The following is a 25,733-nucleotide window of genomic DNA, read 5'->3' as shown; positions in this document are numbered from 1 at the left end:
ACCGGTAGTGGCGGTGGCGGGAGGTTGTGTCCACCTGCCCAGACGTCATCAAAAATGCTCTGCACATGCGCAGAAGCTTCTGTGCATACGCAGAAGCACCACACATTTGCAAAGCAAGCACACGCACCTGCAGGCTACCGATAGCAAACCTTTAGCCCTGGGATTTGAAACCCACTACTGAAGGGGATGTGTCTGTCTGTTTCCCTCCAAAGAAAATGAAATAGTTTTGGTTAAAATTTCTATTTCTATGGATCATAAACCTTCATTCAACTGTAGTAGTCTCTGGAGAAACATCTCTAGGAATAGAAAGAATCAACAGCAACAATTTACCATATTTTTTCCCCAAAGCTTAACAATAACTTTTTTTTAAAAATAACATGGAACAGGAAAACATCAAAACATCCAAGTGAACCTAAATAATTCTAACACAAACAACTGGATATTCTTTGCATTTTACCGTAATAGGACTAGGGAAACTCTTCAGGTCCGAACTATTATTGGGCCTTGTCAAAGTAGACATCTGGAAACAATGAAAACATCAGAATTAGCCCAACCTTTAGAAAATCCTTAATATAGCTGAAATTGTCAGAATGCTATCTCCTTAGATGGAATCCACAAGATTTGCAAGATACCATTAAGAAAATTGAAGATAACTTTATTCCATTACTGGAAGACATAGTCAACACAAAATTTTACCAGGTGATTTATACTGTATTATATCAGTTCTTGATATTCATTAACTTAGCGTAATTATTTTTGTGATTTTTAGTCTTTTAAAGCAATATATGCAGTTATTTATGTTTAATTAATGATGCCCTAACCTCCATGAAATTTTTAAGTCCCTTGTTCATTCATCTACAGTTTCTTCATCCTTTCTTCTTATCCTTTTAGTATTATTTAGATAGCATCTTTTAATAGCTAACAAAGAAGCCTCCCCAAAACAAGGACTTCTCAATAATGAATGCTCTAGCACGGTGCCTTTAAACATTAATTTAAAAAAACAATTCATTTAGTATTCTGTTTACAGAACTACCGCAAAATGCATGTGTTTTGCAAGAAGCTAATTTATTACCGAAATGCTTCTCTACTATTTTTATCATATTACATCCAATTTAATGTATTTTACATTTTCATAGAGTAAGCTTCTACTAATATGAAGTACTCTTTGAGGAGTTTATTTTGATGGTTGTGAGAAAATGAACAGTAAAAGGAAAGAGTGGAGGGAAATAAAATGAAAAAGATCAAATAATAATTGCCAATAAGTGGCCATTCACAAAACTGTAATTTGCATTGTGAGCATCTTTTTCATTTTATTTCCCTCCGATCTTTCCTTTTACTATTCACTTTCTCATAACCACTGAAGTAAATAAATTGCCCAAAGAGTACTTCATCTTTGTAGAAGAGTATGCTTACTCGATGAAAATGTAAAACACAATAATTGGATTTAACATGTAATTTTAAACATGGTAAAAATAGTAGAGGAGCAGGTTTCTTATCGCCTACGTGTTAATCAGTAATAAATTTAATTCAGCTTGCTTCCATTGAAATATTATTCCACTGAAATATTTTGCTCAAGGATGGCCCTTTGAGATCAGTAATAGAGAATTAAAATGTATTTAATTATGAGACATATGCCATAGATGACTCACAACAAAATCATTAAAACAACATAAAAATACTTTATATCCTTCCTTCCATGGTGCCATGAAAATCCATATTCCATACTCATTGGCTCATCCCCATCCTAGTTCAGAGCTTTGGGGAACACTCTAGTCTTCACAGCATTCAGGAAGGCTAACAAGATTGAGGAGGGAAGGTGCGGATCTCAGTGGGAGCCTATTCCAAAGAGTCAGAGCCAGCTACAGAGAAGGCATGCCTCCAAGGTCCCACCAGATCAGGGGTCTCCAACCTTGGCAACTTTAAGACTTGCAAAGCTGGCTGAAGAATTCTTGGGAGTTGAAGTCCACAAGTCTTAAAGTTGCCAAGGTTGGAGACCCCTGTACCAGATGACAGCATTCAAAGGAAAGGGCCTGGAGCATCCACCTATCCAACCTGGTGGGACAGAGTTTCCTTCAGAGAAAGGCAGTCCTGCAAAGAACTTGGTCCATGACAGGCAGTAGCTTTAATAGTGATAACCAGTATCTTGAATTGCAACCAGAAAGCAACTGGAAACTAGAGCAGGTCATACAGCATCAGTGTCAGCATCAGATATGAGCCAGCAGTGTGCAGCAGCTGCTAAAAAAGCCAACACAGTTCTGGGCTGCATAAACAGAGGGACGGAATCAAGATCATGTGAAGTATTAGTGCCACTTTATAATGCCTTGGTAAGGCCACACTTGGAATACTTCATTCAGTTTTGGTCGCCGCGATGTAAAAAAGATGCTGAGACTCTAGAAAGAGTGCAGAGAAGAACAACAAAGATGATTAGGGAACTGGAGGCTAAAACATATGAAGAACGGTTGCAGGAACTGGGTATGTCTAGTTTAATAAAAAGAAGGACTAGGGGAGACATGATAGCAGTGTTCCAATATCTCAGGAGTTGCCACAAAGAAGAGGGAGTTGGGCTGTTCTCCAAAGCACCTGAGGGTAGAACAAGAAGCAATGGGTGGAAACTGATCAAGGAAAGAAGCAACTTAGAACTAAGGAGAAATTTCCTGACAGTTAGAACAAGTAATAAGTGGAACGACAGAAGTTGTGAATGCTCCAACACTGGAATTTTTTAAGAAAATGTTGGATCTGTCTGAGATGGTGTAAGGTTTCCTGCCTGGGCAGGGGGTTGGACTAGAAGGTCTCCAAGGCCCCTTCCAACTTTGTTATTATATTATTATTATTATTATTATTATTATTATTATTATTATTATTATTATTATTATTATTATTATTATTAGTGTAACACAGGTGCCCAGAATTCACATCTAAATATTCACATCTAAAGTGTCCAACCAACTCACCTAGCAGATTGTGGCTGACCTCAGCTCAGAAAAAAAAAATAAACATGATCAAACCTGGTTAGTAAATTGATGGGAGACCACCAGAAAATCCACTTTTGTAGACTAGATTGGGAAATGTTAAAAAAAAAAGAAGAAACCAACAACAAACCACTTCCAGATGTTGGCCAAGTGATGTTCACATATGTGGTCATTTCATCACCAAGAGTGAAATTTGAATTGAGGAGACTATCCAAGTACAGACATGTATAGTATAATAAATGTGTTTGGGTTTTGAAGATGCCATGTTTTCCTTCTGTTGTTTTTATTGCAACAGATGAACACAACTCATCTCCATATACTGTTGTAAAATAATTTGTATAAAGGCCTTGGCCCAATTACTTGCAAGTATAACCCAAGTTCAGACACCAAGAGACACATTTCTTTCTGTAAAAATACTTGCCCATATAAAAATAAATGTCTGAATATAAAGGAACAAACACAACCCATGATGCCCTTACAAACCCCAAGCTCAATAGGTAGATTGGGCAATAATATTGCAACTAGGTTCTCACAACATCTCCTTTCTTTAGAGGAGATGTGTGAGAGAGTCATCTGTCTCTCACACACACACACCACAATGAATGAACCCACAAGAACCTAACCTAACCTGAGAACACAGGAGTCTGGAGGAAAGCTTGCAAACAAACGCCTCGTTTCCCAACACGTGGCACCCCATTTTCTCTTTCCTCCTTACCCCACCGCACCCCAAACTTGCTCAACCAACCCTTTGTATTACTGGAGAAACTATGGCCACTCCCTACTCCAGGAGAAAGCCAAATGCCCCACCCGGTACCCGAACCCCTCCTTTGACATCTCCCAGTCCCAGCCAAGATTCTCCCCCACCCGCAGCAGCAGCAGCAGCCCTGGCACCACTCCTGCCTCCGATAGTTCTAACACCCGCTCCTCTCCGCCGCTCAGCCTTTTCATTCACCTCTGCGGTTGCCAAAGGGCATCCCTTCCTACTCACAGCCGGCTCCAACAGCCACAGGCCGACACGCTCTCGACAAAGGAGGAGCTACGAGCCATTGCCCCGGCCCCTTATAGAAGGTTTGCAAGCAAAAAATGGGGGAGGGAGAGAGAAAGGAGAAGTATGCGCATGCTCACACCTGCCCGGCCGTGGGAATCACGCTTTCGTAGTAGGAGAGCTTTTGGAACCAGTTCCAGGAAGGCCGGGCTGGGTGCCGGCAGTGCGCATGCGCACAGCACACGAAAGTCGAGAGAAGTGTTACCCGCTCTCGGTTTTCTAACTTACTCGGGTGGTTTGAGGGATGAAGAAACCGGATGCTGTTAAAAAAAAAAGAAGTCCGCGGATAGGACAGAAGATGTATAGAGATTGCTCCCTTTCCTGCCAGGTAGTGCTTTTAAGAATGGGGAATGGCAGGGGGCACTCCTGCGCTGACGATCTTCTCCAATTTTAGGGTGTTAAGAAGGATCATGTGGCAGTAGGAGTGAAAGGATGAGTGTAGCGATCGAATTAGTATTCGGGATCTCCTTTTTTTTAAATGCCTAGTCATGCACATCACACCGGTCGCACTTTCTCAGCCCTAGCAAAAAGGCAATGGCGGACCACAAGGGATGAGTTTAAAGAATCTCGTAACTTAAAAAAACAATATCAAGAGAGTGTAGATGGCTCGGTGTTGCTTTTGACAGCCATTAGATAATAATATGAAAAGTATGTAGACCAGTGTTTCTCAACCCTGACAAGTGCAGATGTATGAACTTCCAACTCCTAGAATTATCAGCCAGCCATAGGGAATTCTGGGAGTTGAATTCCATACATTTTCAAGTTGCCAAGGTTTAGAAAACACTTCTGTAGACAGCAAAGATAAGTAACCAGCACTATGAGTTGTTGTACTTATTGTACCAATTAGGAGTCTATTTGAGGTTTGATAGATTTATTATTGTAAGAGACTGTAACTCTTCTCTGTGAGTATCTGCTTGGTATTGATCTTAACGCTATAGGGGTCAATCTATGGATCTTAAATCACTGATGGCGCATGAGGATACAAAAAGAAAAATATCGGTTCAGTCTAGTTTTCATGAACTAAGGAACTATGGAAACTTGCCTGAAGGAATATTTTTCCTTTTCTATCCTCATGCGCCATCAGCAATCTAAGATCCATAGATAGACCACTATAGATTTAGAGTTAAGATGAACACGACGTAGACACCCACAGAAAAGATGGCTCTCAGAACTTAAAAGATATTATCATGGAAATGCATATAGGATCTAAGTAGCAAATATTGTCGAAGAAGTTTATAAATAAGAAAACAGAAATAAACTGATATAAATATTATAATTGATAAATATCAAAAAGTCAGCAGTTAAAATGAAACATTAAAGGCAAAATACTACAACAAGAAAGTTTAGCATATGAAATATGTATAATGGCCAAATAGATTATCTCAAGAGGACATTTCACAGATGTGGGAACCAGAAGAGGGTTTTTAAAGTCATCATGCCAAATGTATTAGCAAAAGAATTTCCTAAAATAATAACCAGATTATCAGAAAAGGCAGTCCTAAAGGCTGATAATAGGGATATGTTTCAGGGCTAGCACAAATAGTCTATTTTGACTGTAGTCTATTTACACGAGCACTGTAAAAGTTTTGTATCTATGTAAGCTGACCTCTACAAAAAACGTTTTTCACTGCCTTTCAATTCATAATATTGAGAGTAAAATAAATACAAAATAAAATTCTGCCTAAATTGGAGCCCAATCTCTGAGAAATCATTTTCAGAAAAAAGAATAGTACAAAAATAACATTGCTATCAGATGTCAGAAGTATGTTTTCATTATAGTCATGTTTTGGATAGAATATATACATCAAGCAGGATTCTCTCTCTCTCCCTCTCTCCTTCCATTCCCCCTCCCCCCATCTTCTGCATGTGACATATGGATTGTTTGAATTGTTTCTTTCAGCCTTTTAATCACTGTTGTGATTATTCAGAGTGGCTGTGCGAATAGGTCATTGTGCGGTACATCTCAGCAATATACTAATTCTAGATAGTGATAAACATTTAATCAAAATTTGCATTGGATATATGTTAAATATTTGCATTCAAATGCTTCATTGAATGTATAGATTAGTTTATTTTATATGTATTTCTGCGAAATTTCTTTCAGACGTGATATTGTGTCAAGTGAAATTTATTCCCTAGACATTTATTTATTTTTGCAGGTTGCACTTCTAAAATACAGGTTGCCTGAGGATGTTTGCAAGCTCAGATAGGCCTTGGGCTTAAATTTGGAGGGTTTCAATTTTGGAGGTTATATATGCATGTTAACCTTCTTAAAGTGGAAATTTCACTGGAGCAGTGAAGCAGATTTATTTACAGGAAATATATTAGAAGTAACACATAGTCTACCTCTTAGATAATGGGGAAAGTCAACACGTGGGTTCTGTGTATTTGTCCCTGGGAAGGAAGGCAGAAGGAAATAACTTCAGCTAGCTATCTTTCAGACAAAGAGCAGACAGAATAATAGACAATGAGATCAGTATTTCTTTCATTCATTCATTCATTCATTCATTCATTCATTCATTCATTCATTTATTTATTTATTTATTTATTTATTTATTTATTTATTTATTTATTTATCGTATTTTTATACCGCCCTATCTCCCAAGGGACTTTCAGCAGCTTTCATGAGCTGCTGAAGAGTCAGTGCCATTGGATTCATGCTCCAACACTAGGAGGACTAAGGATGGTTAATTATAAATATAACTCCATAAGTGCATACAAAGACTGGCATATTCAGTAGTCATGGAAAGCTAGCTAGTGGAAGGAGAGAAAAAGACAGGAAACCCTAATAGCAACCACCTGAACCTTTCAGCCAAAGCATACTATAGCACAACACATTTGTAGATACTAAAAGAAAGATACTTTTCTGATATCAAACAAAAATACGCCTAAAACTGCCCAATAAAGACTTGACATATTTAGTAGCCACAAATACAAAGCTGACAAAGGGAGAAAAATTAATTAACTTGAAAACTTGAAGGTATGGCTGCAGTGTATAGCAAGAACATTAAGGCAAAACAATTCATGCTATAACGTTGCTCTTGCTTTTGAATGTATTCCCATTTGCAAACTTGGATACCTCACTGCTCATTCCTGTTACAAACAAGTGACCAGTACTAATAATAAGCCTTAGTACTAGACACAGGCAGTGGTGGGTTGTTCCCAGTTCTGTCCGGTTCTTTAGAACCAGTAGTAAAAGCGGGGGGAGACTCCGCCCACCCGCCCGGACATCATAATTGACGATCTGCACATGCGCAGAAGCTTCTGCGCGCGCGTTCCTGTTGCAAACCGGTAGTAAAGGTAAGTAGAACCCAACCCTGGACGCAGGGGTGTCAAACTGGTGGCCCATGGGCCGGATGCATCATGCGCAGGCCACACCCATCCCAGGTCTGCAAAGGCAAAAAACATCACGATATGTCACAATATGTCCCTGTACTAGAGACTTCAATTCATCTTGTTAGAGGATGAACTGCTGAACTTAAAACAGTTAATTGAGTAGAATGTTCTACTGAAAAGAGTAAAATTTGCATAAAGTTGTTGCCTTGGATGCAGAAAATCAGCTATCAATACATATTAACAACATTGATTATAACTGAATAAAAGGTACGTGTATTAAGATACAGACGAGGACTGAAGAGTCTTGCTTCTATCTAAAGTATATTTTGAAGATAAGGAAGTAAGATTGAGAAAGAGAACAGTATCTTGCTTGAGCCTGAATGTGCTTCTCCTTTCCTCACTTAATATTCCTGTCAACTAAGGAAGAGCTTGTTTGAGGCATTTACTCAAATTAGTTCCTTTGGCCTACGCTCAAACCCCACTTATCTGACCATTGGTTTAGTAGCCGCTCTTCCTCTCGTCCTTCAATGTCATTCTCTTTTTCCCCTGCAAACACTGTGGGACACAATCCTTATTTCTCTCTATTATGAATTTGCAACGAAAAAAAATGTGTTTTGGCTTATTTTAGGAAATTAACAATATGGCTGGTTTTTTTTTTTTTTTTGGTTTTCTTTTTTGGTTTTTTTACATTTATATCCCGCCCTTCTCCGAAGACTCAGGGCGGCTTACATTGTGTAAGGCAATAGTTGTCGTGTCCCACTCCTCCGCTGACAGCCGGGTCAGGGAAATCCGAATCAGGCATGCCTCTGCAGCTCTGCCAAAGTCCTAGCAAAGTCCTCAGGGCAGGCAGGAGACCAGAAAGTGACTTCAGCAAGATAAGGTAGACTTTGGCTGACTCAGAGAATGCCAGAAAGCAGATCCTTTATATAGGCCATGGGGTGTGGCTCCATGACTCAGCACTTATCCAGGCCTGCCCCTCCCTTCCTTCTGTTGATGCCACCTATCAATTCTCCTGAAGCGAGGGTCACTCCAGTCTGCAGCTGTTGGTAATTGATCTTCCTCAGGCTCACATGCTGTGGGGGAGGGGGAGGGGTCTAGTTGCTCCGTTTGCCTGGGCATGGAGCCAGGGCTGGGGGCTGGAGGCACTTCTTCTTCGGCCTGTCTGGGCATGGAGCCAGGGCTGGGGCCGGGAGGCATGCTAGGACATTCCTCAGTGTTCGGAAGCAGATAAGACGGGCCCGGCTGCGGGGAAAGCGGACGAGGCACAACAATAGTCTCATTCTATTTGTATATTTACAAAGTCAACTTATTGCCCCCCCCCAACAATCTGGGTCCTCATTTTACCTACCTTATAAAGGATGGAAGGCTGAGTCAACCTTGGGCCTGGTGGGACTAGAACCTGCAGTAATTGCAGGCAGCTGTGTTTTAATAACAGGCTATCTTACAGCCTGAGCCACCACGGCCCTGTTTGTGCTTTGGATTCCAGGGGAGAAAGAAGAGTTAAGGGCAGCATCTTAAAGCAGCTTGATCTTGTCTGAGGCTTGAACACCTGCTCCTTGTACCATCTGCAATGACCATAGACAGGGGTGTCCACAAGGAGGGAGGTAAAAATGTCAACATGACAGCCCCAGCCACATAATCCAACTGTTGCCCTTTTTTACATTGGTCATAATCAGTGATGGGATTCAAAAAATTTTACTACCTGTTCTGTGGGCGTGGCTTGGTGGGCGTGGCATGGCTTGGTGGGTGTGGCAGGGGCATACTGTAAAATCTCCATTCCTTCCCCACTCCAGGGGAAGGTTATGGCAAAATCCCCATTTCCTCCCAATCAACTGGGACTTGGGAGGCAGAGAATAGATGGGGGCAGGGCCAGTCAGAGGTGGTATTTACCAGTTCTCCGAACTACTCAAAATTTCTGCTACCGCTTCTCCAGAACTGGTTAGAACCTCCTGAATACCACCTCTGGTCATAATTCACATAAATATAGTTCAAGAATGTCTCAGAAAATTTCAAGATACCTGGGATGATCTCACTGCAGCCACATCAGAAGCAGTTATATGGTTAGCTTCCTTATATATCAAAGCATAACATCTATTCCATTGCAATTCTATGGCTCAACCATTATGGTGATTTTATTATAGTTTTAATTTAATATATTATCTCCTATATTGTATTGGAGCCATGGTGGCCCAGTGGTTAGAATGCATTATTGCAGGTTAACTCAACCGCCTAACTTCTTTTGATCCACTGCAGAAACTTCTGACTGCAGGAAACACATACTGTACTAAGTTTAAAGAGTCCCCAAAAGCTGCTACTATGCATATAAAAACCATATATCTCAATGAAATCTTTTCACAATGTCATAAGTAGAGGAATCATGAGGATAAGTGAAGTGAGAAGCGAAATGTTCCTATGCCGGCAACACTATAAGCAGCCATTCAGAAACATTAGTCTGAATTTTTGAATTATAGATTTTAAAGTGGGGCTAACCTACTACCATTTTCACAAAAATAATTGCCAAGTTCTTTTTACTAAAAAGAAAACCAGAATCCTCTTTGTACTTTATTTCACATCTCCTTCAAAGCACACATTAATTTGTAGAGTGGGAATACCGCTTTTAGAAAATAATTATACCAATTTTCTAGCAAAAGAGCAACTCACCCCAAATTTTTGTGCACTAGCACTACATTACCTACTTACGTCAAAAAACAACTAATTTTCTACATGGTTTTTGCTAATATATTATTTCTAATTAACAACTTTGAAAAGAATTTCTTCACTAGCATTAAAGGTGTATCACAGAAATAGTCTGATTAACAATGTAGCTCAGTAAAAGCTGTTCATTTTCTTCTTTGCATAAACGGAAAACAGGAAATGTCACTATCTGTAATGAAATCCTACAACCTTCTGCTTTTTTTGTTCTTGTAATATATCTAATTTTACAATTGCTGAAATTTGGAACAAAAGAAGTAGAAGTAGCTAAACTGATTTGGTACTTCCTTCCCTCTCTATGTTCAGAGATGAACAGCCAGTGATAGTCTGGAATCTGTTACAATATTTTGTCATATTTTTCTCCTCTAATTAGTTTCAGTGGGAGAAAATTATTTTGTAAAGGGTATGAGCATGAAGTAAAATGCCCCTCTTATCCTGGGTCTGACATTCAGAAAATGCTAAAAGCAAGGCAATATGGTACCATCTTTTAGGAAAGGGGTCCCCAACCCTCGGGCCACGGACCTGTTAGGAACGGGACCTCACACCTGGAGGTGAGCAGTGGGCAAGGGAGTGGAACCAAAACCATCAACCCCCCATCAGATACAAATATTGTCTTCCATGAAACTATTGCTTGGTGCCAAAAAGGTTGGGAACAACTGTTTTAGGGCTATTCACAACCAACTGAACTTCAGGTTACAACTAAACTTCTGTTCCAAATGTGCTTTTTCAAAAGGCAACTGGATGTTCTTGTTTTTCTTTGGAGACGTTTCATTTCTCATCCCAGAAGCTTCTTCAGTTCTGTCAGAGCTGAAGAAGCTTCCTGGATGAGAAGTGAAATGACAAACAAGAAAGTCCAGTTGCTTCTTGAAAAAGCACCTTTGAGACAACCATGACCTGGATGACTGAGAATCTCCACAGACATTCAACTAACTTTCTAAAATAATATCTGAAAGCTGAAGGATATTTTGCACAATACCTATTGATGTGTATTGGGATCAAGGAATGACTGAGGCGACTACGAGTATGCTGATTAACAACAATGAAGAACAACAGCCTAAGAAGAAAACCGGCACGGTCCTCGCGTTTGACAGCTCTTATATAGCGAGCTGTCAAACAGGATGAGCCAATCAACACAATAAGAATTCCCGTGCACGGGGTTGCCATGCGTCTTAACCAATAGGAGACCGCCTCTATTTCTCAATGCGGCTCACTGAACACAACACCTATGTTATTGTTGTGGTCCGCCAGCAGCCTGCGGAGCTGGCAAGGAGTCAGACAGCAATGAGGCTGAGGAAGAGCATGGGCCAGTCCTGGAGGCTGGGGAAGGCCCGGATGAGGGCTCTGTGTCGGAGACAGAGGTGGGGCCAGGGCCATCAGGGAGTGATGTGCGGATTCCAGAGCCTCCAGAGGCGGACAGTAATGAGGCAGAGGAACAGGAGGAGACTGTTCCTAATCCACGCATGAGAAGAGCTGCAGAAGGCAAGAGCAGCTAAAGCAAAGAAGGCAACTCAGGAGTAGGGCCAAGAGATTATTGGCCCCTCCCATAAGGCTTAAAAGACCAGCAACGGTGTTTGGACTCTTTGCCAGAAAATAACGTTGATAATTTTGTCTTGTTGCATTTGTTTCATATCAGTGTCTTCTGAATTTTTGCCAAGAAAGGCCTTTGGCAGTTTACCTAATTGGACCAAGGTCGGTAATAGGACTGAGGAATTGCGTTGGGAGGAATTTGCTTTAATTTAGTTGGACTACACTGTGAATGAAGTAATTCTCAGCTGTTTTAATAAAGCTTGTTTGTTTTATAGAAGATGGCAGCCAAACAATTAAAGTCTACTGTAACAAAGAGCTTTGGAACTTTATCAGCTGGTGCCTCTCCAGCTCATACAGCAGAGACTAGAACATTGAATTTAGAGGCGTTACAAGAGAACTTAAAAGGCTTTATAGAAGAAAAATTTAAAGTTATAACTGATGAGATGTCTGAAATGAAAGAGCAGATATCAGAAATTCAAGTGGGAAATAAAGAAGTTAAAGAAGGATTTGTAATGGCAGTACAAAGTTTGGCAACGAATGTGATTTTATTAGAAGAGGAGGTTGAAGTAATTAAGCAATGTAATTTAAAATTAGAAAATAAAATGGCTGAATTTCAAAGTAAAATGGAAAAGACAGAGGATGAAATAGTTTTGATACAATACAGAAATATGGAATTTGCTCTAAGAATTCGTGGTCTGAAAGAGAATAAAGAAGAGGATTTAAGGGAAATTTTTTCTGAAGTATTTGCTGAGATATTAGCAGCTTGTCCAGCAGATGTGGCTTATCAAATTGATAAAATATATCGTGTGAATTCTTGGATAGCAAGGCAAAAAAAGTTGCCAAGGGATGTTGTTATTTATTTTACAAATAGAACAGTGAGAAATCAGATTTTGCAAGCCTCATATAAGGGGGAGAAGATTCAGATTGCTGGTCAGGATATTTTAATATTAAAGGAAATTCCACCAAAATGTTAAGAGCTAGAAAGGAATTTGCCTTCCTGGTGAATGAACTTAAAAACGCCAGATTGAATATAGATGGGATATTCCAACTGGTATAATAGTATATTATGCAGGAAAGTACATCGTCTCAATACAGTTGGAAAAGCGAGAGAATTTTATGTTGAGGCATTAAAAGTTGGAAGTCTTTCTCCACTGGATACTAGAAGAAAGGAGACTGAAGTGAAGGAAAGAGAAGTGAAGCAGGTTCAAGAACAGATTGCGATGGAAGAAGATTTATTACAAGTGTTGGAAATACCTATGACGGGTCCAGATTCAAAAGAACAAAGGCTGACAAGAGCTGCTGCTAAACGCAAGGAACAAGAGATGAAGGCACAACAACAACTGGCAACTACTACAACGGAAACAGTGGGAGGAGCAAGGCCTAAAGCAAAATGTGATTTGTGGCTAGTGTTCCAAAAGTTTCCTTTGGCCGATAATGGCAATTAAACTATTATCTTGGAATGTTAATGGTTTGAATTCACAGAAGAGAAGGAAAGTATTTCACTATTTGAAACAATTTAAAAATGACATTACTTGTTTACAAGAAACACATATTAGATCTTTAGACCAGAAATATTTGATAAATTCAAAACTGGGAGTACATTTTGTTGCCTCCTCTTTGGAGAAAAAAAATGGTTTAGTTATATATATAAAGAAGGATATATCAGCAAAATTAATTGAGGTGGATAAGCAAGGAAGATACATTGCTATTGAACTCTTGTTGGAGGAAAGAAGACATTATTAATAGGAGTTTATGCTCCAAATCAACAACAAGAAAATTTTTCAAGTTTTAACATAAAAGAATAGTATTTTGGGATTATAAATCATATATATTAATGGGTGATTGGAATGGTGTGTTGGATACTCAAAAAGACAAAAAAAGCTTAAGGAAGATATCAAGCCGGGCGAAATTACCAAAGGCTTTTTTTGATATGATGGAGGACTTGGAATTAAGAGATATTTGGAGAGAACATAATACAGAAGAGAGGGATTTTACCTTCTTTTCTGATAGGCACCAATCATTTTCGAGGATTGATTTTATTTTGATTACTAATGACTTGTATTCTAGAGTGAAGAAGACTAAGATTTGTTCAAGAACTTTATCTGATCATAGTCCAGTTTGGATTGAATTTGATCGGGAAAAGGAGGCTAGGAGATCATGGAGGTTGAATGAGAATTTGTTTAAATATGAACAAAATGTAAATGAATGTAAAAAACAAATGAAAGAATTTTTTATTATGAATATGAAAAAAGAGACATCTATAGAGATGATTTGGGACTCCAGTAAGGCTTATATGAGAGGAAATCTTATACAAATGAATATTAAATACAAAAATAAATTGCAGAAAAAGAAAAAGGAACTGGAAGAGGAAATTAAAAGAAAGAACAATTATTGATAAAATAGCCCAGGAAATAGTAAAATAAAAGAATCAATAAATATATTGAGAGGTCAGTTTAATATGTTGATGGCAGATCAAGTAGCAATTAATTTACAATATGTAAAACATAATACGTTTAATAATGCCAATAAGCCAGGAAGATGGCTTGCCTATTTAATAAGGAAAAACAGAAAATCACGAACGATTGATAAAATAGAATATAGGGGTAAGGAAGTTTATCAAAAGAACTTGATTAAAAAGCATTTTAGAGTATTATAGTAAGTTATATTCTAGGGATATGGTTGATGATACAGAGATAGAAAGATATTTACAACAACAAAATATTTGTGAGCTTACAGAAAATCAAAGAGAAGAATTGAATCAATTAATTACTTCAGAGGAAATTTTCTTAGCAATTAAACAACTTAAAATCGGTAAAGCACCAGGAACAGATGGTTTAACAGCTGTTTATTATAAAATTTACAAAATGAGATGGTTGAACCACTTAAAGAGTTATTTAATAAAATTCAAATGGGAGGAGATGTTCCCCCTTCATGGAGGACAGCCTTTATTTCGTTAATACCGAAGGAAGATCGAGATGGTATTAAAGCAGAGAATTATAGGCCTATATCACTTTTAAATACTGATTACAAGATATTTACCAAGATATTGGCTAATAGATTAATGCCAGTGATGAATCAAATAATTCATAATGATCAGTCAGGATTTATTAAGGGTAGGCAGATGAGATATAATGTGAGGCAAATTGTAAATTTACTTGAATATTTGGAACGAAACAACCAAGTATCAGGGGCATTCCTTTTTGGATGCTGAAAAGCTTTTGATAGATTGGATTGGCAGTTTTGTTTAAAGTAATAGAAAAAATGCAATTTGGGGATTATTTTATCCATGCAATTAAAGCAATATATCAGAAGCAAACAGCACAAATAATAGTAAATGGTGGGTTAACAGAAACTTTTAAAATTGAGAAAGGGACGAGACAGGGATGTCCCTTGTCCCCATTACTTTTTATTTTAACTTTAGAAATTCTTCTGAATAACATACGTGGTTCCGATCGAATAAAGGGAATTAGAGTTAAACATCAAGATTATAGATTAAGAGCTTTTGCAGATGACCTGGTTGTTACTGTATCTCAACCAATATACTCAGTAACTGGTTTAAAAGATATAATTGGTCAGTATGGTAAAGTATCTGGATTTGGGGTGAATCAGAAAATCACGAACGATTGATAAAATAGAATATAGGGGTAAGGAAGTTTATCAAAAGAACTTGATTAAAAAGCATTTTAGAGTATTATAGTAAGTTATATTCTAGGGATATGGTTGATGATACAGAGATAGAAAGATATTTACAACAACAAAATATTTGTGAGCTTACAGAAAATCAAAGAGAAGAATTGAATCAATTAATTACTTCAGAGGAAATTTTCTTAGCAATTAAACAACTTAAAATCGGTAAAGCACCAGGAACAGATGGTTTAACAGCTGTTTATTATAAAATTTACAAAATGAGATGGTTGAACCACTTAAAGAGTTATTTAATAAAATTCAAATGGGAGGAGATGTTCCCCCTTCATGGAGGACAGCCTTTATTTCGTTAATACCGAAGGAAGATCGAGATGGTATTAAAGCAGAGAATTATAGGCCTATATCACTTTTAAATACTGATTACAAGATATTTACCAAGATATTGGCTAATAGATTAATGCCAGTGATGAATCAAATAATTCATAATGATCAGTCAGGATTTATTAAGGGTAGGCAGATGAGATATAATGTGAGGCAAATTGTAAATTTACTTGAATATTTGGAACGAAACAACCAAGTATCAGCGGCATTCCTTTTTGGATGCTGAAAAGCTTTTGATAGATTGGATTGGCAGTTTTTGTTTAAAGTAATAGAAAAAATGCAATTTGGGGATTATTTTATTCGTGCAATTAAAGCAATATATCAGAAGCAAACAGCACAAATAATAGTAAATGGTGGGTTAACAGAAACTTTTAAAATTGAGAAAGGGACGAGACAGGGATGTCCCTTGTCCCCATTACTTTTTATTTTAACTTTAGAAATTCTTCTGAATAACATACGTGGTTCCGATCGAATAAAGGGAATTAGAGTTAAACATCAAGATTATAGATTAAGAGCTTTTGCAGATGACCTGGTTGTTACTGTATCTCAACCAATATACTCAGTAACTGGTTTAAAAGATATAATTGGTCAGTATGGTAAAGTATCTGGATTTAAGGTGAATCAGCAAAAGACAAAGATGATAACTAAAAATATGAATATACAACAAAAAGAAGAGTTAGAAAGAACTTCAGGTTTTGAAATCGTTAAAAAGGTTAAATATTTAGGAATATATATTACAGCTTCAAATGTTAAATTATACAAAAATAATTATGAGGTATTGTGGCAGAAGGTATGGAAAGAAATGGAGAGTTGGAAGAAGTTACAACTATCTTTGCTGGGAAGAATAGCGGCTATAAAATGAATGTTTTGCCCAGGTTTTGTTTTTGTTTCAAATGATACCGGTGTTTAAGAATGATATTAAATTACAGGAATGGCAAAAGGGATTAGTAAATTTGTATGGATGGGCAAAAACCAAGAATAAAATTAAAAGTAATGCAGGATATAAGGGAAAGGGGGTCTTAAAATGCCTAATTTAAAATTGTATTATGAAGCAGTTGTTTTATCATTAATTACTGATTGGATTAATTTAACTGAGGAAAGAGTTCTGAATATAGAAGGTTATGGTTTGTTATATGGGTGGCATGCCTATTTATTATATGATAAGAAAGTTGATAAAATATTTAAAAATAATATAATTAGAAATGCATTATTGAGGGTTTGGAGGAAATATCAATACAAATTAGATGGAAAGATTCCAATATGGGCAAACCCGAGACACATGATAGAAAATATAAATATATATCAAAAGATGGAGGTAGTTACTTATAAAGAACTTCTTTGTATGGAAAAGGGGGAGTTACAATTAAAATCTAGAGAAAAGATGGGGGAAGAAGGGAAAAATTATACATGGTTCCAATATGGACAACTACAAGCTAGATGGAAATTAGATCAAAAAATAGGTGTTAAGCAATTGAGGATAATTTGTTAAAACAAATGAGAGATCAAGGTCAACAGCATATTAAGAGGTTGTATAATGTATTAGTAGAAATAGATTCAGAGACTGATTTGGTTAAGGATTGTATGATTAAGTGGGCACAAAATTTTCAGCAACCAATAATGTTGGAAACTTGGGAAAGAATTTGGGTGAGGAATGTTAAATTTACACAAGCGCAAAATATGAGAGAAAATTTTTATAAGATGTTTTATAGATGGCATTTAGACCCCAAAAAATTGTCATGTATGTATCCTAATGTACAGGCTAAATGCTGGAGATGTGATTGTGAAGATGCTACTTATTATCATATATGGTGGACTTGCGGGGAAGTTGAAGCATTTTGGATTGGAGTGTGGTGGATCATGCAGAATATTTTGAAAAGAAGATTAAGTTTACCCGCAGTTCTTTTACTAGGAATAATTATGGATTGTACAGCTATAGAGACTAAATTGATTCTGAACTTAATAACAGCCGCAAGACTTTTGATTGCTCAATATTGGAAGAAAGAAGAATTACCTACAATTGAAGAATGAACTCTTAAAGTATCAAATCTGGCAGAAATGGCAAAATTTCTGCTTACTTGAAAGACTATACACAAGAAAAATATATTTTAGAATGGAAAATGTGGATTGATTATATTCAAAATAAGTATCAGATAAAAAATATCAAATAGCATATGAGTAAATTTAGGAATAATTTGTATTAGATATATTTTTGAAGGAGAGGGGAATTGAGAGTGTGAATAAGCGTGGAGAGACTAGAGATTATAATTTAGGAATTATTTTAGATTATGATTGTTAGTTTTGATACCCTGCATTTTGTTCTGGGAAGTCGGGGTGGGGGGTGGGGGGTAAAGGGGAAGGGAATTGGGGGGTTGAGGTTAGTGATGGAGTGATGGTTAATGTACAGGGATTATTGAAGATGTATAAATATAATTAATGTAGGGTCGGGTCTGACCAGTTGCCATTTTAGAACGGTGGGGAGGGAAAAAAGAGAGAGTAGGAGGTAGGAAAGAGGAGAAGAGGAAGGAAGAGGGGAGAAGAGGAGAAGAGTGTAGGGTGGAGGGAGGAGAGGAGGTAGATAAGAGAAGGAGAGGAAGGTTTGGAAAGTAAAAGAAGGTAGATGAGGGAAGAAGGTTAAAAAGGGGGGTGGTGACTGGGCAGGCCCGACTAATTGTATATAACTGTACATTGGATGAATTATTTGATAAGATTGTAAAATAAAACTTTTTATAAAAAAAAAAAAAAATAAAGCTTGTTTGTTTTTACACTGAGTTTCCTATTACCTACTTGGGCCTGGGTCATTCATTCAGTTATTCATTCAGACACTTCATCCGTCTAGAAATGAAACTTCTTGGCAGAGAATCTATTCTGTGTTCATAGTCTTAGGGCTATGTAGAACAATAAAGCTCCAATTTATATAGTGAGAAAGAGATATCTAATTTGGATTCATGACTGGGTTCAAGTTAAAGTTGGTACAAAGAGTGTATACATACATGGCAGTTATCTCTAAGCTATAAGATCTTTTTTATCAAAATTCATTGACCTAGCACAGGAGTTAGTAATGGATGGGCTAACCTAGGTCCCTCATGTGTGCAGTTTACAGTAGGGTGGATCATGCAGAATATTTTGAAAAGAAGATTAAGTTTACCCGCAGTTCTTTTACTAGGAATAATTATGGATTGTACAGCTATAGAGACTAAATTGATTCTGAACTTAATAACAGCCGCAAGACTTTTGATTGCTCAATATTGGAAGAAAGAAGAATTACCTACAATTGAAGAATGGACTCTTAAAGTATCAAATCTGGCAGAAATGGCAAAATTTCTGCTTACTTGAAAGACTATACACAAGAAAAATATATTTTAGAATGGAAAATGTGGATTGATTATATTCAAAATAAGTATCAGATAAAAAAATATCAAATAGCATATGAGTAAATTTAGGAAATAATTTGTATTAGATATATTTTTGAAGGAGAGGGGAATTGAGAGTGTGAATAAGCGTGGAGAGACTAGAGATTATAATTTAGGAATTATTTTAGATTATGATTGTTAGTTTTGATACCCTGCATTTTGTTCTGGGTAGTCGGGGTGGGGGTGGGGGTAAGGGAAGGGAATTGGGGGGTTGAGGTTAGTGATGGAGTGATGGTTAATGTACAGGGATTATTGAAGATGTATAAATATAATTAATGTAGGGTCGGGTCTGACCAGTTGCCATTTTAGAACGGTGGGGAGGGAAAAAAGAGAGAGTAGGAGGTAGGAAAGAGGAGAAGAGGAAGGAAGAGGGGGAGAAGAGGGAGAAGAGTGTAGGGTGGAGGGAGGAGAGGAGGTAGATAAGAGAAGGAGAGGAAGGTTTGGAAAGTAAAAGAAGGTAGAAGAGGGAAGAAGGTTAAAAAGGGGGGTGGTGACTGGGCAGGCCCGACTAATTGTATATAACTGTACATTGGATGAATTATTTGATAAGATTGTAAAAATAAAACTTTTTTATAAAAAAAAAATAAAAAAAAATAAAGCTTGTTTGTTTTTACACTGAGTTTCCTACTACCTACTTGGGCCTGGGTCATTCATTCAGTTGTTCATTCAGACACTTCATCCGTCTAGAAATGAAACTTCTTGGCAGAGAATCCATTCTGTGTTCATAGCCTTAGGGCTATGTAGAACAATAAAGCTCCAATTTATATAGTGAGAGAGAGAGATCTAATTTGGATTCATGACTGGGTTCAAGTTAAAGTTGGTACAAAGTGAGTATATGTACATGGTAGTTATTTCTAAGCTATAAGATCTTTTTTATCAAAATTCATTGACCTAGCACAGGAGTTAGTAATGGATGGGCTAACCTAGGTCTCTCACGTGTGCAGTTTACAGTAGGGTTTGCACTTCTATGAGAATCTACTGTGTTTCCCAGAAAATAAGACTCTGTCTTATAGTTTTTGGACCCCGAAATAAGTGGCCTTATTTTCGAGGATGTCTTATTATTTTGGGCCGCATGGAGTAAGACGGGGCTCCTCTTGCCATCTTACCTGATTTCCAGCTCTGTCTCCCTAACCCTAACCAGAGGAAATGGCAGGGACTGGCTGCTCATGCAGTTAAATATTTTCGGGGAGGGCTTATTTTTGGAGGGGGGGAACTTATTTTAGCACATGCGCTCAAAATCCTGATTGGGCTTATTATCAAGCGATGTCTTATTTTAGGGGAAACAGGGTAATATGTGATGATCTGAAGTAGAGCCGAGGCCGTGATGCTAACAAATACATCAATGCTAAATTGCTGATAACCAGTTCACATCAAAAACGTCATCAAAAAAGGACAACAAAGAATGTTCTTTCTGTGCCAACTCAGAAAGCTCAAACTGCCCAAGGAGCTGCTGATCCAGTTCTACAGAGGAATTATTGAGTCTGTCATCTGCACCTCTATAACTGGCTGGTTTGGTTCTGCAACCCAACAAGACAGACACAGAATTCAGAGGATAATTAGAACTACAGAAAAAACAATTGCTACCAACCTGCCTTCCATTGAGGACCTGTATACTGCACGAAAATGTGAAAATGCTTACAGATACTTCACATCCTGGTCATAAACTGTGTTGTGACTCGTCCTCCCTCCTCTCCTCAGCCGGGCCCCTCCCGTTTCCAACCGGGCCTTTTATCAGACTCTGAGTCTGATAATGAAGATGAACGACCTGTTATGCCTCCAGCCCCCGGCCCTGGCCCCATGCCCTGAGAGGATTCCAGGAGTGAAAGGACAAGCCCGATAAACCTCACTCATACAGCGTGTGTTCCTTTGGCTCAGCCTTCAGAGCAGGAAGCCAGCCAGGTGCTGGAATTACTCGGCCCTACTCCCTCTGACCCCTCCCTTTCCCAGAAGCTGACAGGAAATCCAGCTGAAGACAATTCAGAGTGGGAGGACCCTCGCTTCTGGAGATCTGATAGGCGACTCCAGCAGAAGGAGGGGTGGGGCAGGCTTGGATAAATGCTGAGTCATGGAGCCACACCCCACAGCCTATATAAAGGACCTGCTTCTGGTATTCCAACCTTGAGTCAAGCAAAGTCTTATCTAGTTTGCTGATATCGGACTCTATCGCTGAAGTCACAACTTGGACTTCTGCCTGCCCTGATAAACCTCGAAGGAACTTGGCAAGCTGCAAAGGCTTCGTTGCCAAGTTTGTTATGGACTTCCTTGACTCGTTCGTCAAAGTGGGAGTGGGACACGACAAACTGTTTCAACTTTTACCCTCAAAACAACACTATAGAACACTGCACACCAGAACAACTAGACACAAGAACGGTTTTTTCCCGAATGCCATCACCCTGCTAAACAAATAATTCCCTCAACACTGTCAAACTATTTACTAAATCTGCACTACTATTAATCTTCCCATTGTTCCCATCACCCATATCCTTCCACTTATGACTGTAACTTTGTTTGTTATATCCTTTCAATTTATACTGTAATTGATTATTTCCTGATTGCTTATTTGTAGCCTATGGCTATCATTAAGTGTTGTAATGTTGCACCTTGATGAAGGTATGTTTTATGTACAATGAGAGCGTACGCACTGACAAATTCCTTGTGTGTCCAATCACACTTGGCCAATAAAAAAATCTATTCTATTCTATTCTATTCTATTCTACTCTACTCTACTCTACTCTACTCTACTCTACTCTACTCTACTCTATTCTATTCTATTCTATTCTATTCTATTCTATTCACTAATAAATATTAAGCATGTGAATCAATTGGGGTGAAGAGAATCAGCCGAAGAGGTTGTAGAAAAAATGCTTTTAAAAGTAAAAAAAAAAAAGTTGGCCATGCCCACCCAGTCACATTACCCACACCAAGCCATGACCACAGAACTGGTAGTAACAATTTTTAAAAAATTTTTTATTTATTTATTTATTTTTATTTGCATTTATATCCTGCCCTTCTCCGAAGACTCAGGGCGGCTTACACTATGTTAGCAATAGTCTTCATCCTATTTGTATATTTATATACAAAGTCAACTTATTGCCCCCAACAATCTGGGTCCTCATTTTACCTACCTTATAAAGGATGGAAGGCTAAGTCAACCTTGGCCTGGTGGGACTAGAACCTGCAGTAATTGCAGGCAGCTGCTGTTAATAACAGACTGTCTTACCAGTCTGAGCCACAGAGGCCCAAATTTTACATTTCACCCCTCCTGTACTTACTTTCTTAAGAGCACTAAGCTCTTAATCTAGGAGTGTTTATTATCTTGTTTAAACAAAAACATCCATTGGGCAAAAATCTCTCGAAGCCTTAATTTACAGGATAATAAGGCTATCTTTCTTACTTTCTAAAGTCTAGCAGGTTACTGTACCGGCATGTTTCTTTCCTGCAGACAAATTGCTAGCCACCTTACTGAATTCTTAGCTGTATAGAAGAGGCCCGCACGTACTAAAGATCTTTGGGATTTGTAGTTCTTGCATTAAGAGACCTACCATCTCTAAAACTCCCCCCCTACCATTTTTATAAAGAAATAATGTTAAAGCTGTTATTTTGTAATGTTTTTGACTGAATGATTATGTGCCACCATGTTGTTTCCAAACTCATAACGACCATGTAGAAAAATTTTCTCCGTGACAATCTGTATCTAACCTGTTCTTTCACAGCTTCCTACGGTGCACTCATCATCACTGAAACTGATTTTCTAATGTTGTGATTGTAATGTTCTAATTTTGTTTTATAATAGAGTGCAATTAAAATGGCAAGACGCTCTTTATGCTGCCTCTCCCAACTTTTAGAATGTAGGCTGAATTGGATTTCATTGTTTAAAGAACTACTTATTCTTCTTATTTTCTGAAAAGTTACAATTTAAAAAACTAGGTAAAGCTAGAAGTTGATGGCTGAACATTATCTAGCTAATTCCCATAGTCCTGAAAATTTTGGCTACAGGGAAACCTTTTCTTTGCAAGTCTGCTTGGGGAAAATATTTGAGCAACATTTCACGTATGACTTAATAGCAAGATAGTTTATCTTCTGTTTCAGAAATGAGAATGAAAAATGTTCTTGATGAATGCAAAGCAAATTGTAAACAATAAAATCTAAACTCATTTTGTTAGGGGCAATTCAAACCCTTGCTAAATCTTCACCAACAAGAAATGTGCAAGGGAAGGGTAACTAAAGAGTGAGTTTCTGGGTAGCTGTTTGTTTGAAGCCCAGCTGTGGTACTATACTGTCCTCTTGTTGGTCTTGAGGCGCTCAAGTTATCATCCTAGGTTCCTTTTCTCTTTTTCCACACCATGATAACTTAATTGGACTACATTTATATGTAGCTGTAGCACACCAGTGTGAAGTCCAGGAGACTTATTATGAAAACAGCATTGAAGCCATATCATATTTTCATGAATTAATCATATATTAATTAAAAGACACTAAAGTTAATGTCAATTAATCTAAAACAAAAATGCTTTTGCTATTATTAGCCTAATCTGGGTTAGTACTCTTTAGAAGAAGATTTTTTTATTCTCTAACATTTTTCTACCACCCTCAGGTATAGAATAGGTATAGACTACATAAACAGATATATATTATAATTATAGAACAGGTATAGAATAGATCATACGTGGCTCAGTAGTAATAACTGTGAGAACGATGTGGGAGTACTAGTGGGCCATTGCTTAAATATGAGCCAGAAGTGTGCTGCAGCAGTAAAAAAAGCCAATGCAGTCCTAGGATGAATCCACAGAAGAGGGATAGCATCAAGATCACAGGGAGTGTTAGTACCATTTTATATTGCACTGGTAAGACCACACTTGGAATAATGCATCCAGTTTTGGTTACCACAATACAAAAAAGATGTTGAGACTCTAGAAAGAGTGGCAGAGAAAAGCAACACAATATTAGGGGGCTGAAAGCTAAAACATATGCTGAATGGTTACAGGAACTGGATATGTCTAGTCCAGTGATGGCTGACCTTTTCCAGACTGAATTTATTTATTTATTTAGTTATTTCAAACGCGAATGCACGTAAATGTGCTTGAACCCCCAAAATGCAATGCATGCGTGCCCACGCACATGTGCCCCAACCCCATGCATGCCACCTGGCCCCTGCATGCACCTCACCCCCCGCGCATGCGTGCCCAGCCCCCGCATGCACCCACCCCCACGTGACCCAGCCCCGCACATGCATGGCAGAGAACTGAAGATCAGCTGACCAGCGGGAGGCATGTAACTCAACAGTGAGAACAATTAATCATTGGAATGGCTTCCCTCCAGACGCTGCATCATTGGGGTTTTTAAAGAAGATATTGGACAACTATTGTCCAGAATGGTATAAACTGTCTCCTGCTTGAATAGGGGGTTAGACTAGAAGACCTCCAAGGTACCCTCTACTCTGTTATTCTGTTATTCCTTGAAACAAAAACAGAATGATCTGGAATAGGATGAAAATACCTAGAATAGAGACTGGAAAAAAATTTCCTTTAGGGCCATCTGAGGACAAAATCCCAAATGTGGTGGAAACAATAAATAAAATGTGTTAAAAGCACCACTGGACTCGAGATCAATGAAAACTCTTGTATTTTCTGAAACAGTTTGTGCAATCTCTCTGTATGGATCAATTCTGTGTCACACTGAGATGCTTGAAAACTGTTGCAATGGACGGAAAGCTCTGTGTTCCAACTTTTGCCTGCCAGAAAAACCCCAAGAGGGCATGAAAATTGATCATGCAGAAGCCTCTTCCATATTGCACACTACAGGCTGAATGAAGTTCTATAATTAAAATTATGAAAAGAAATTTCAGAAACATGTTAATCAAATAAAGTAACCACGTGGATTACCTTCAGTTTTATAATGCTATATATTGGTGACTAGGAAGATATGATTGATTGATTGATTGATTGGATTCAATTTCTATAGCCACCCAAAGTTTAAAAAGCTAATATTTGGATATAATTTGCTCACCATGAGAACTGTGTAATATTGCTATTTTTTTAGATTTTTATAACTACAGTATATCCACAATTACTAGTTCATTTGAAAGGCTTTTTTTTTTAATTGAAATACAGGTAGTCTTGTTCACTGGTCATTCTAGTAATCAAAATCAAACATGCAGTAAAAATGGGACTAAGAATAAATATTCAAAAAGGTGAATAGCTTCCAACTTTCAGGAAGAACTGTCAACAGTAAATGAATTGACAGGACTTGATAGAGCAGTTCTGAAGGCCTTGGAAAAGATACTCAGATGTTGGGATTAGAATCATGTAGGCAATGGTTTCTACCTTTGATATTCTGTGAAAGTGAAACTTGGAACTTGAACAAGCAGCACAGAAAACATATTCACATTTGAACTTTAGTGTTAGAGAAAACTCCATAGAATACTATGGATATCCCAAAAGACCCCCAAAATGAATCGATTATGGAACAAATCACACAGGGTTGAGCCTTAGTTGCCAAGACATAACTTCTGAATCCCATTGCCTACTTGCCTAGATGCCCAGGAACGCAAACATCTGATGCAGGCTTTGTTGACAGGTGGTGACTGATCCAATAGAAAATTCTTTTGTTATTTTCCCACTATTGTGTAGTAAATGGGTTAACGGATAGGCTTGGTCTAGTTCTGTGATGGCGAACCTATGGCACCCATGCCACAGGTGGCATGCGGAG

At 37.9% G+C, this 25,733-nt stretch overlaps 1 protein-coding gene across 1 annotated transcript in view; it reads right to left on the bottom strand.

Moving 5' to 3' along the window:
• MKNK1 (MAPK interacting serine/threonine kinase 1) overlaps positions 1 to 4,054 on the bottom strand; it is a 29,878-nt gene extending 25,824 nt beyond the window's left edge. The window contains exons 1-2 of the mRNA XM_058175062.1: positions 3,922 to 4,054; positions 458 to 520 (exon numbers count right to left, since the gene is read on the bottom strand). Of these exons, the coding sequence (XP_058031045.1) occupies positions 458 to 520 (63 nt within the window). The 5' untranslated portion in view covers positions 3,922 to 4,054. The remainder of the gene's footprint in view (positions 1 to 457; positions 521 to 3,921) is intronic.
• Positions 4,055 to 25,733: the final 21,679 nt, after the last annotated feature.

Source organism: Ahaetulla prasina, chromosome 3 (genome assembly GCF_028640845.1).
Source record: "Ahaetulla prasina isolate Xishuangbanna chromosome 3, ASM2864084v1, whole genome shotgun sequence".
Taxonomy (NCBI): Eukaryota; Metazoa; Chordata; class Lepidosauria; order Squamata; family Colubridae; genus Ahaetulla; species Ahaetulla prasina.
This window is presented reverse-complemented; position numbering and strand designations above follow the sequence as displayed.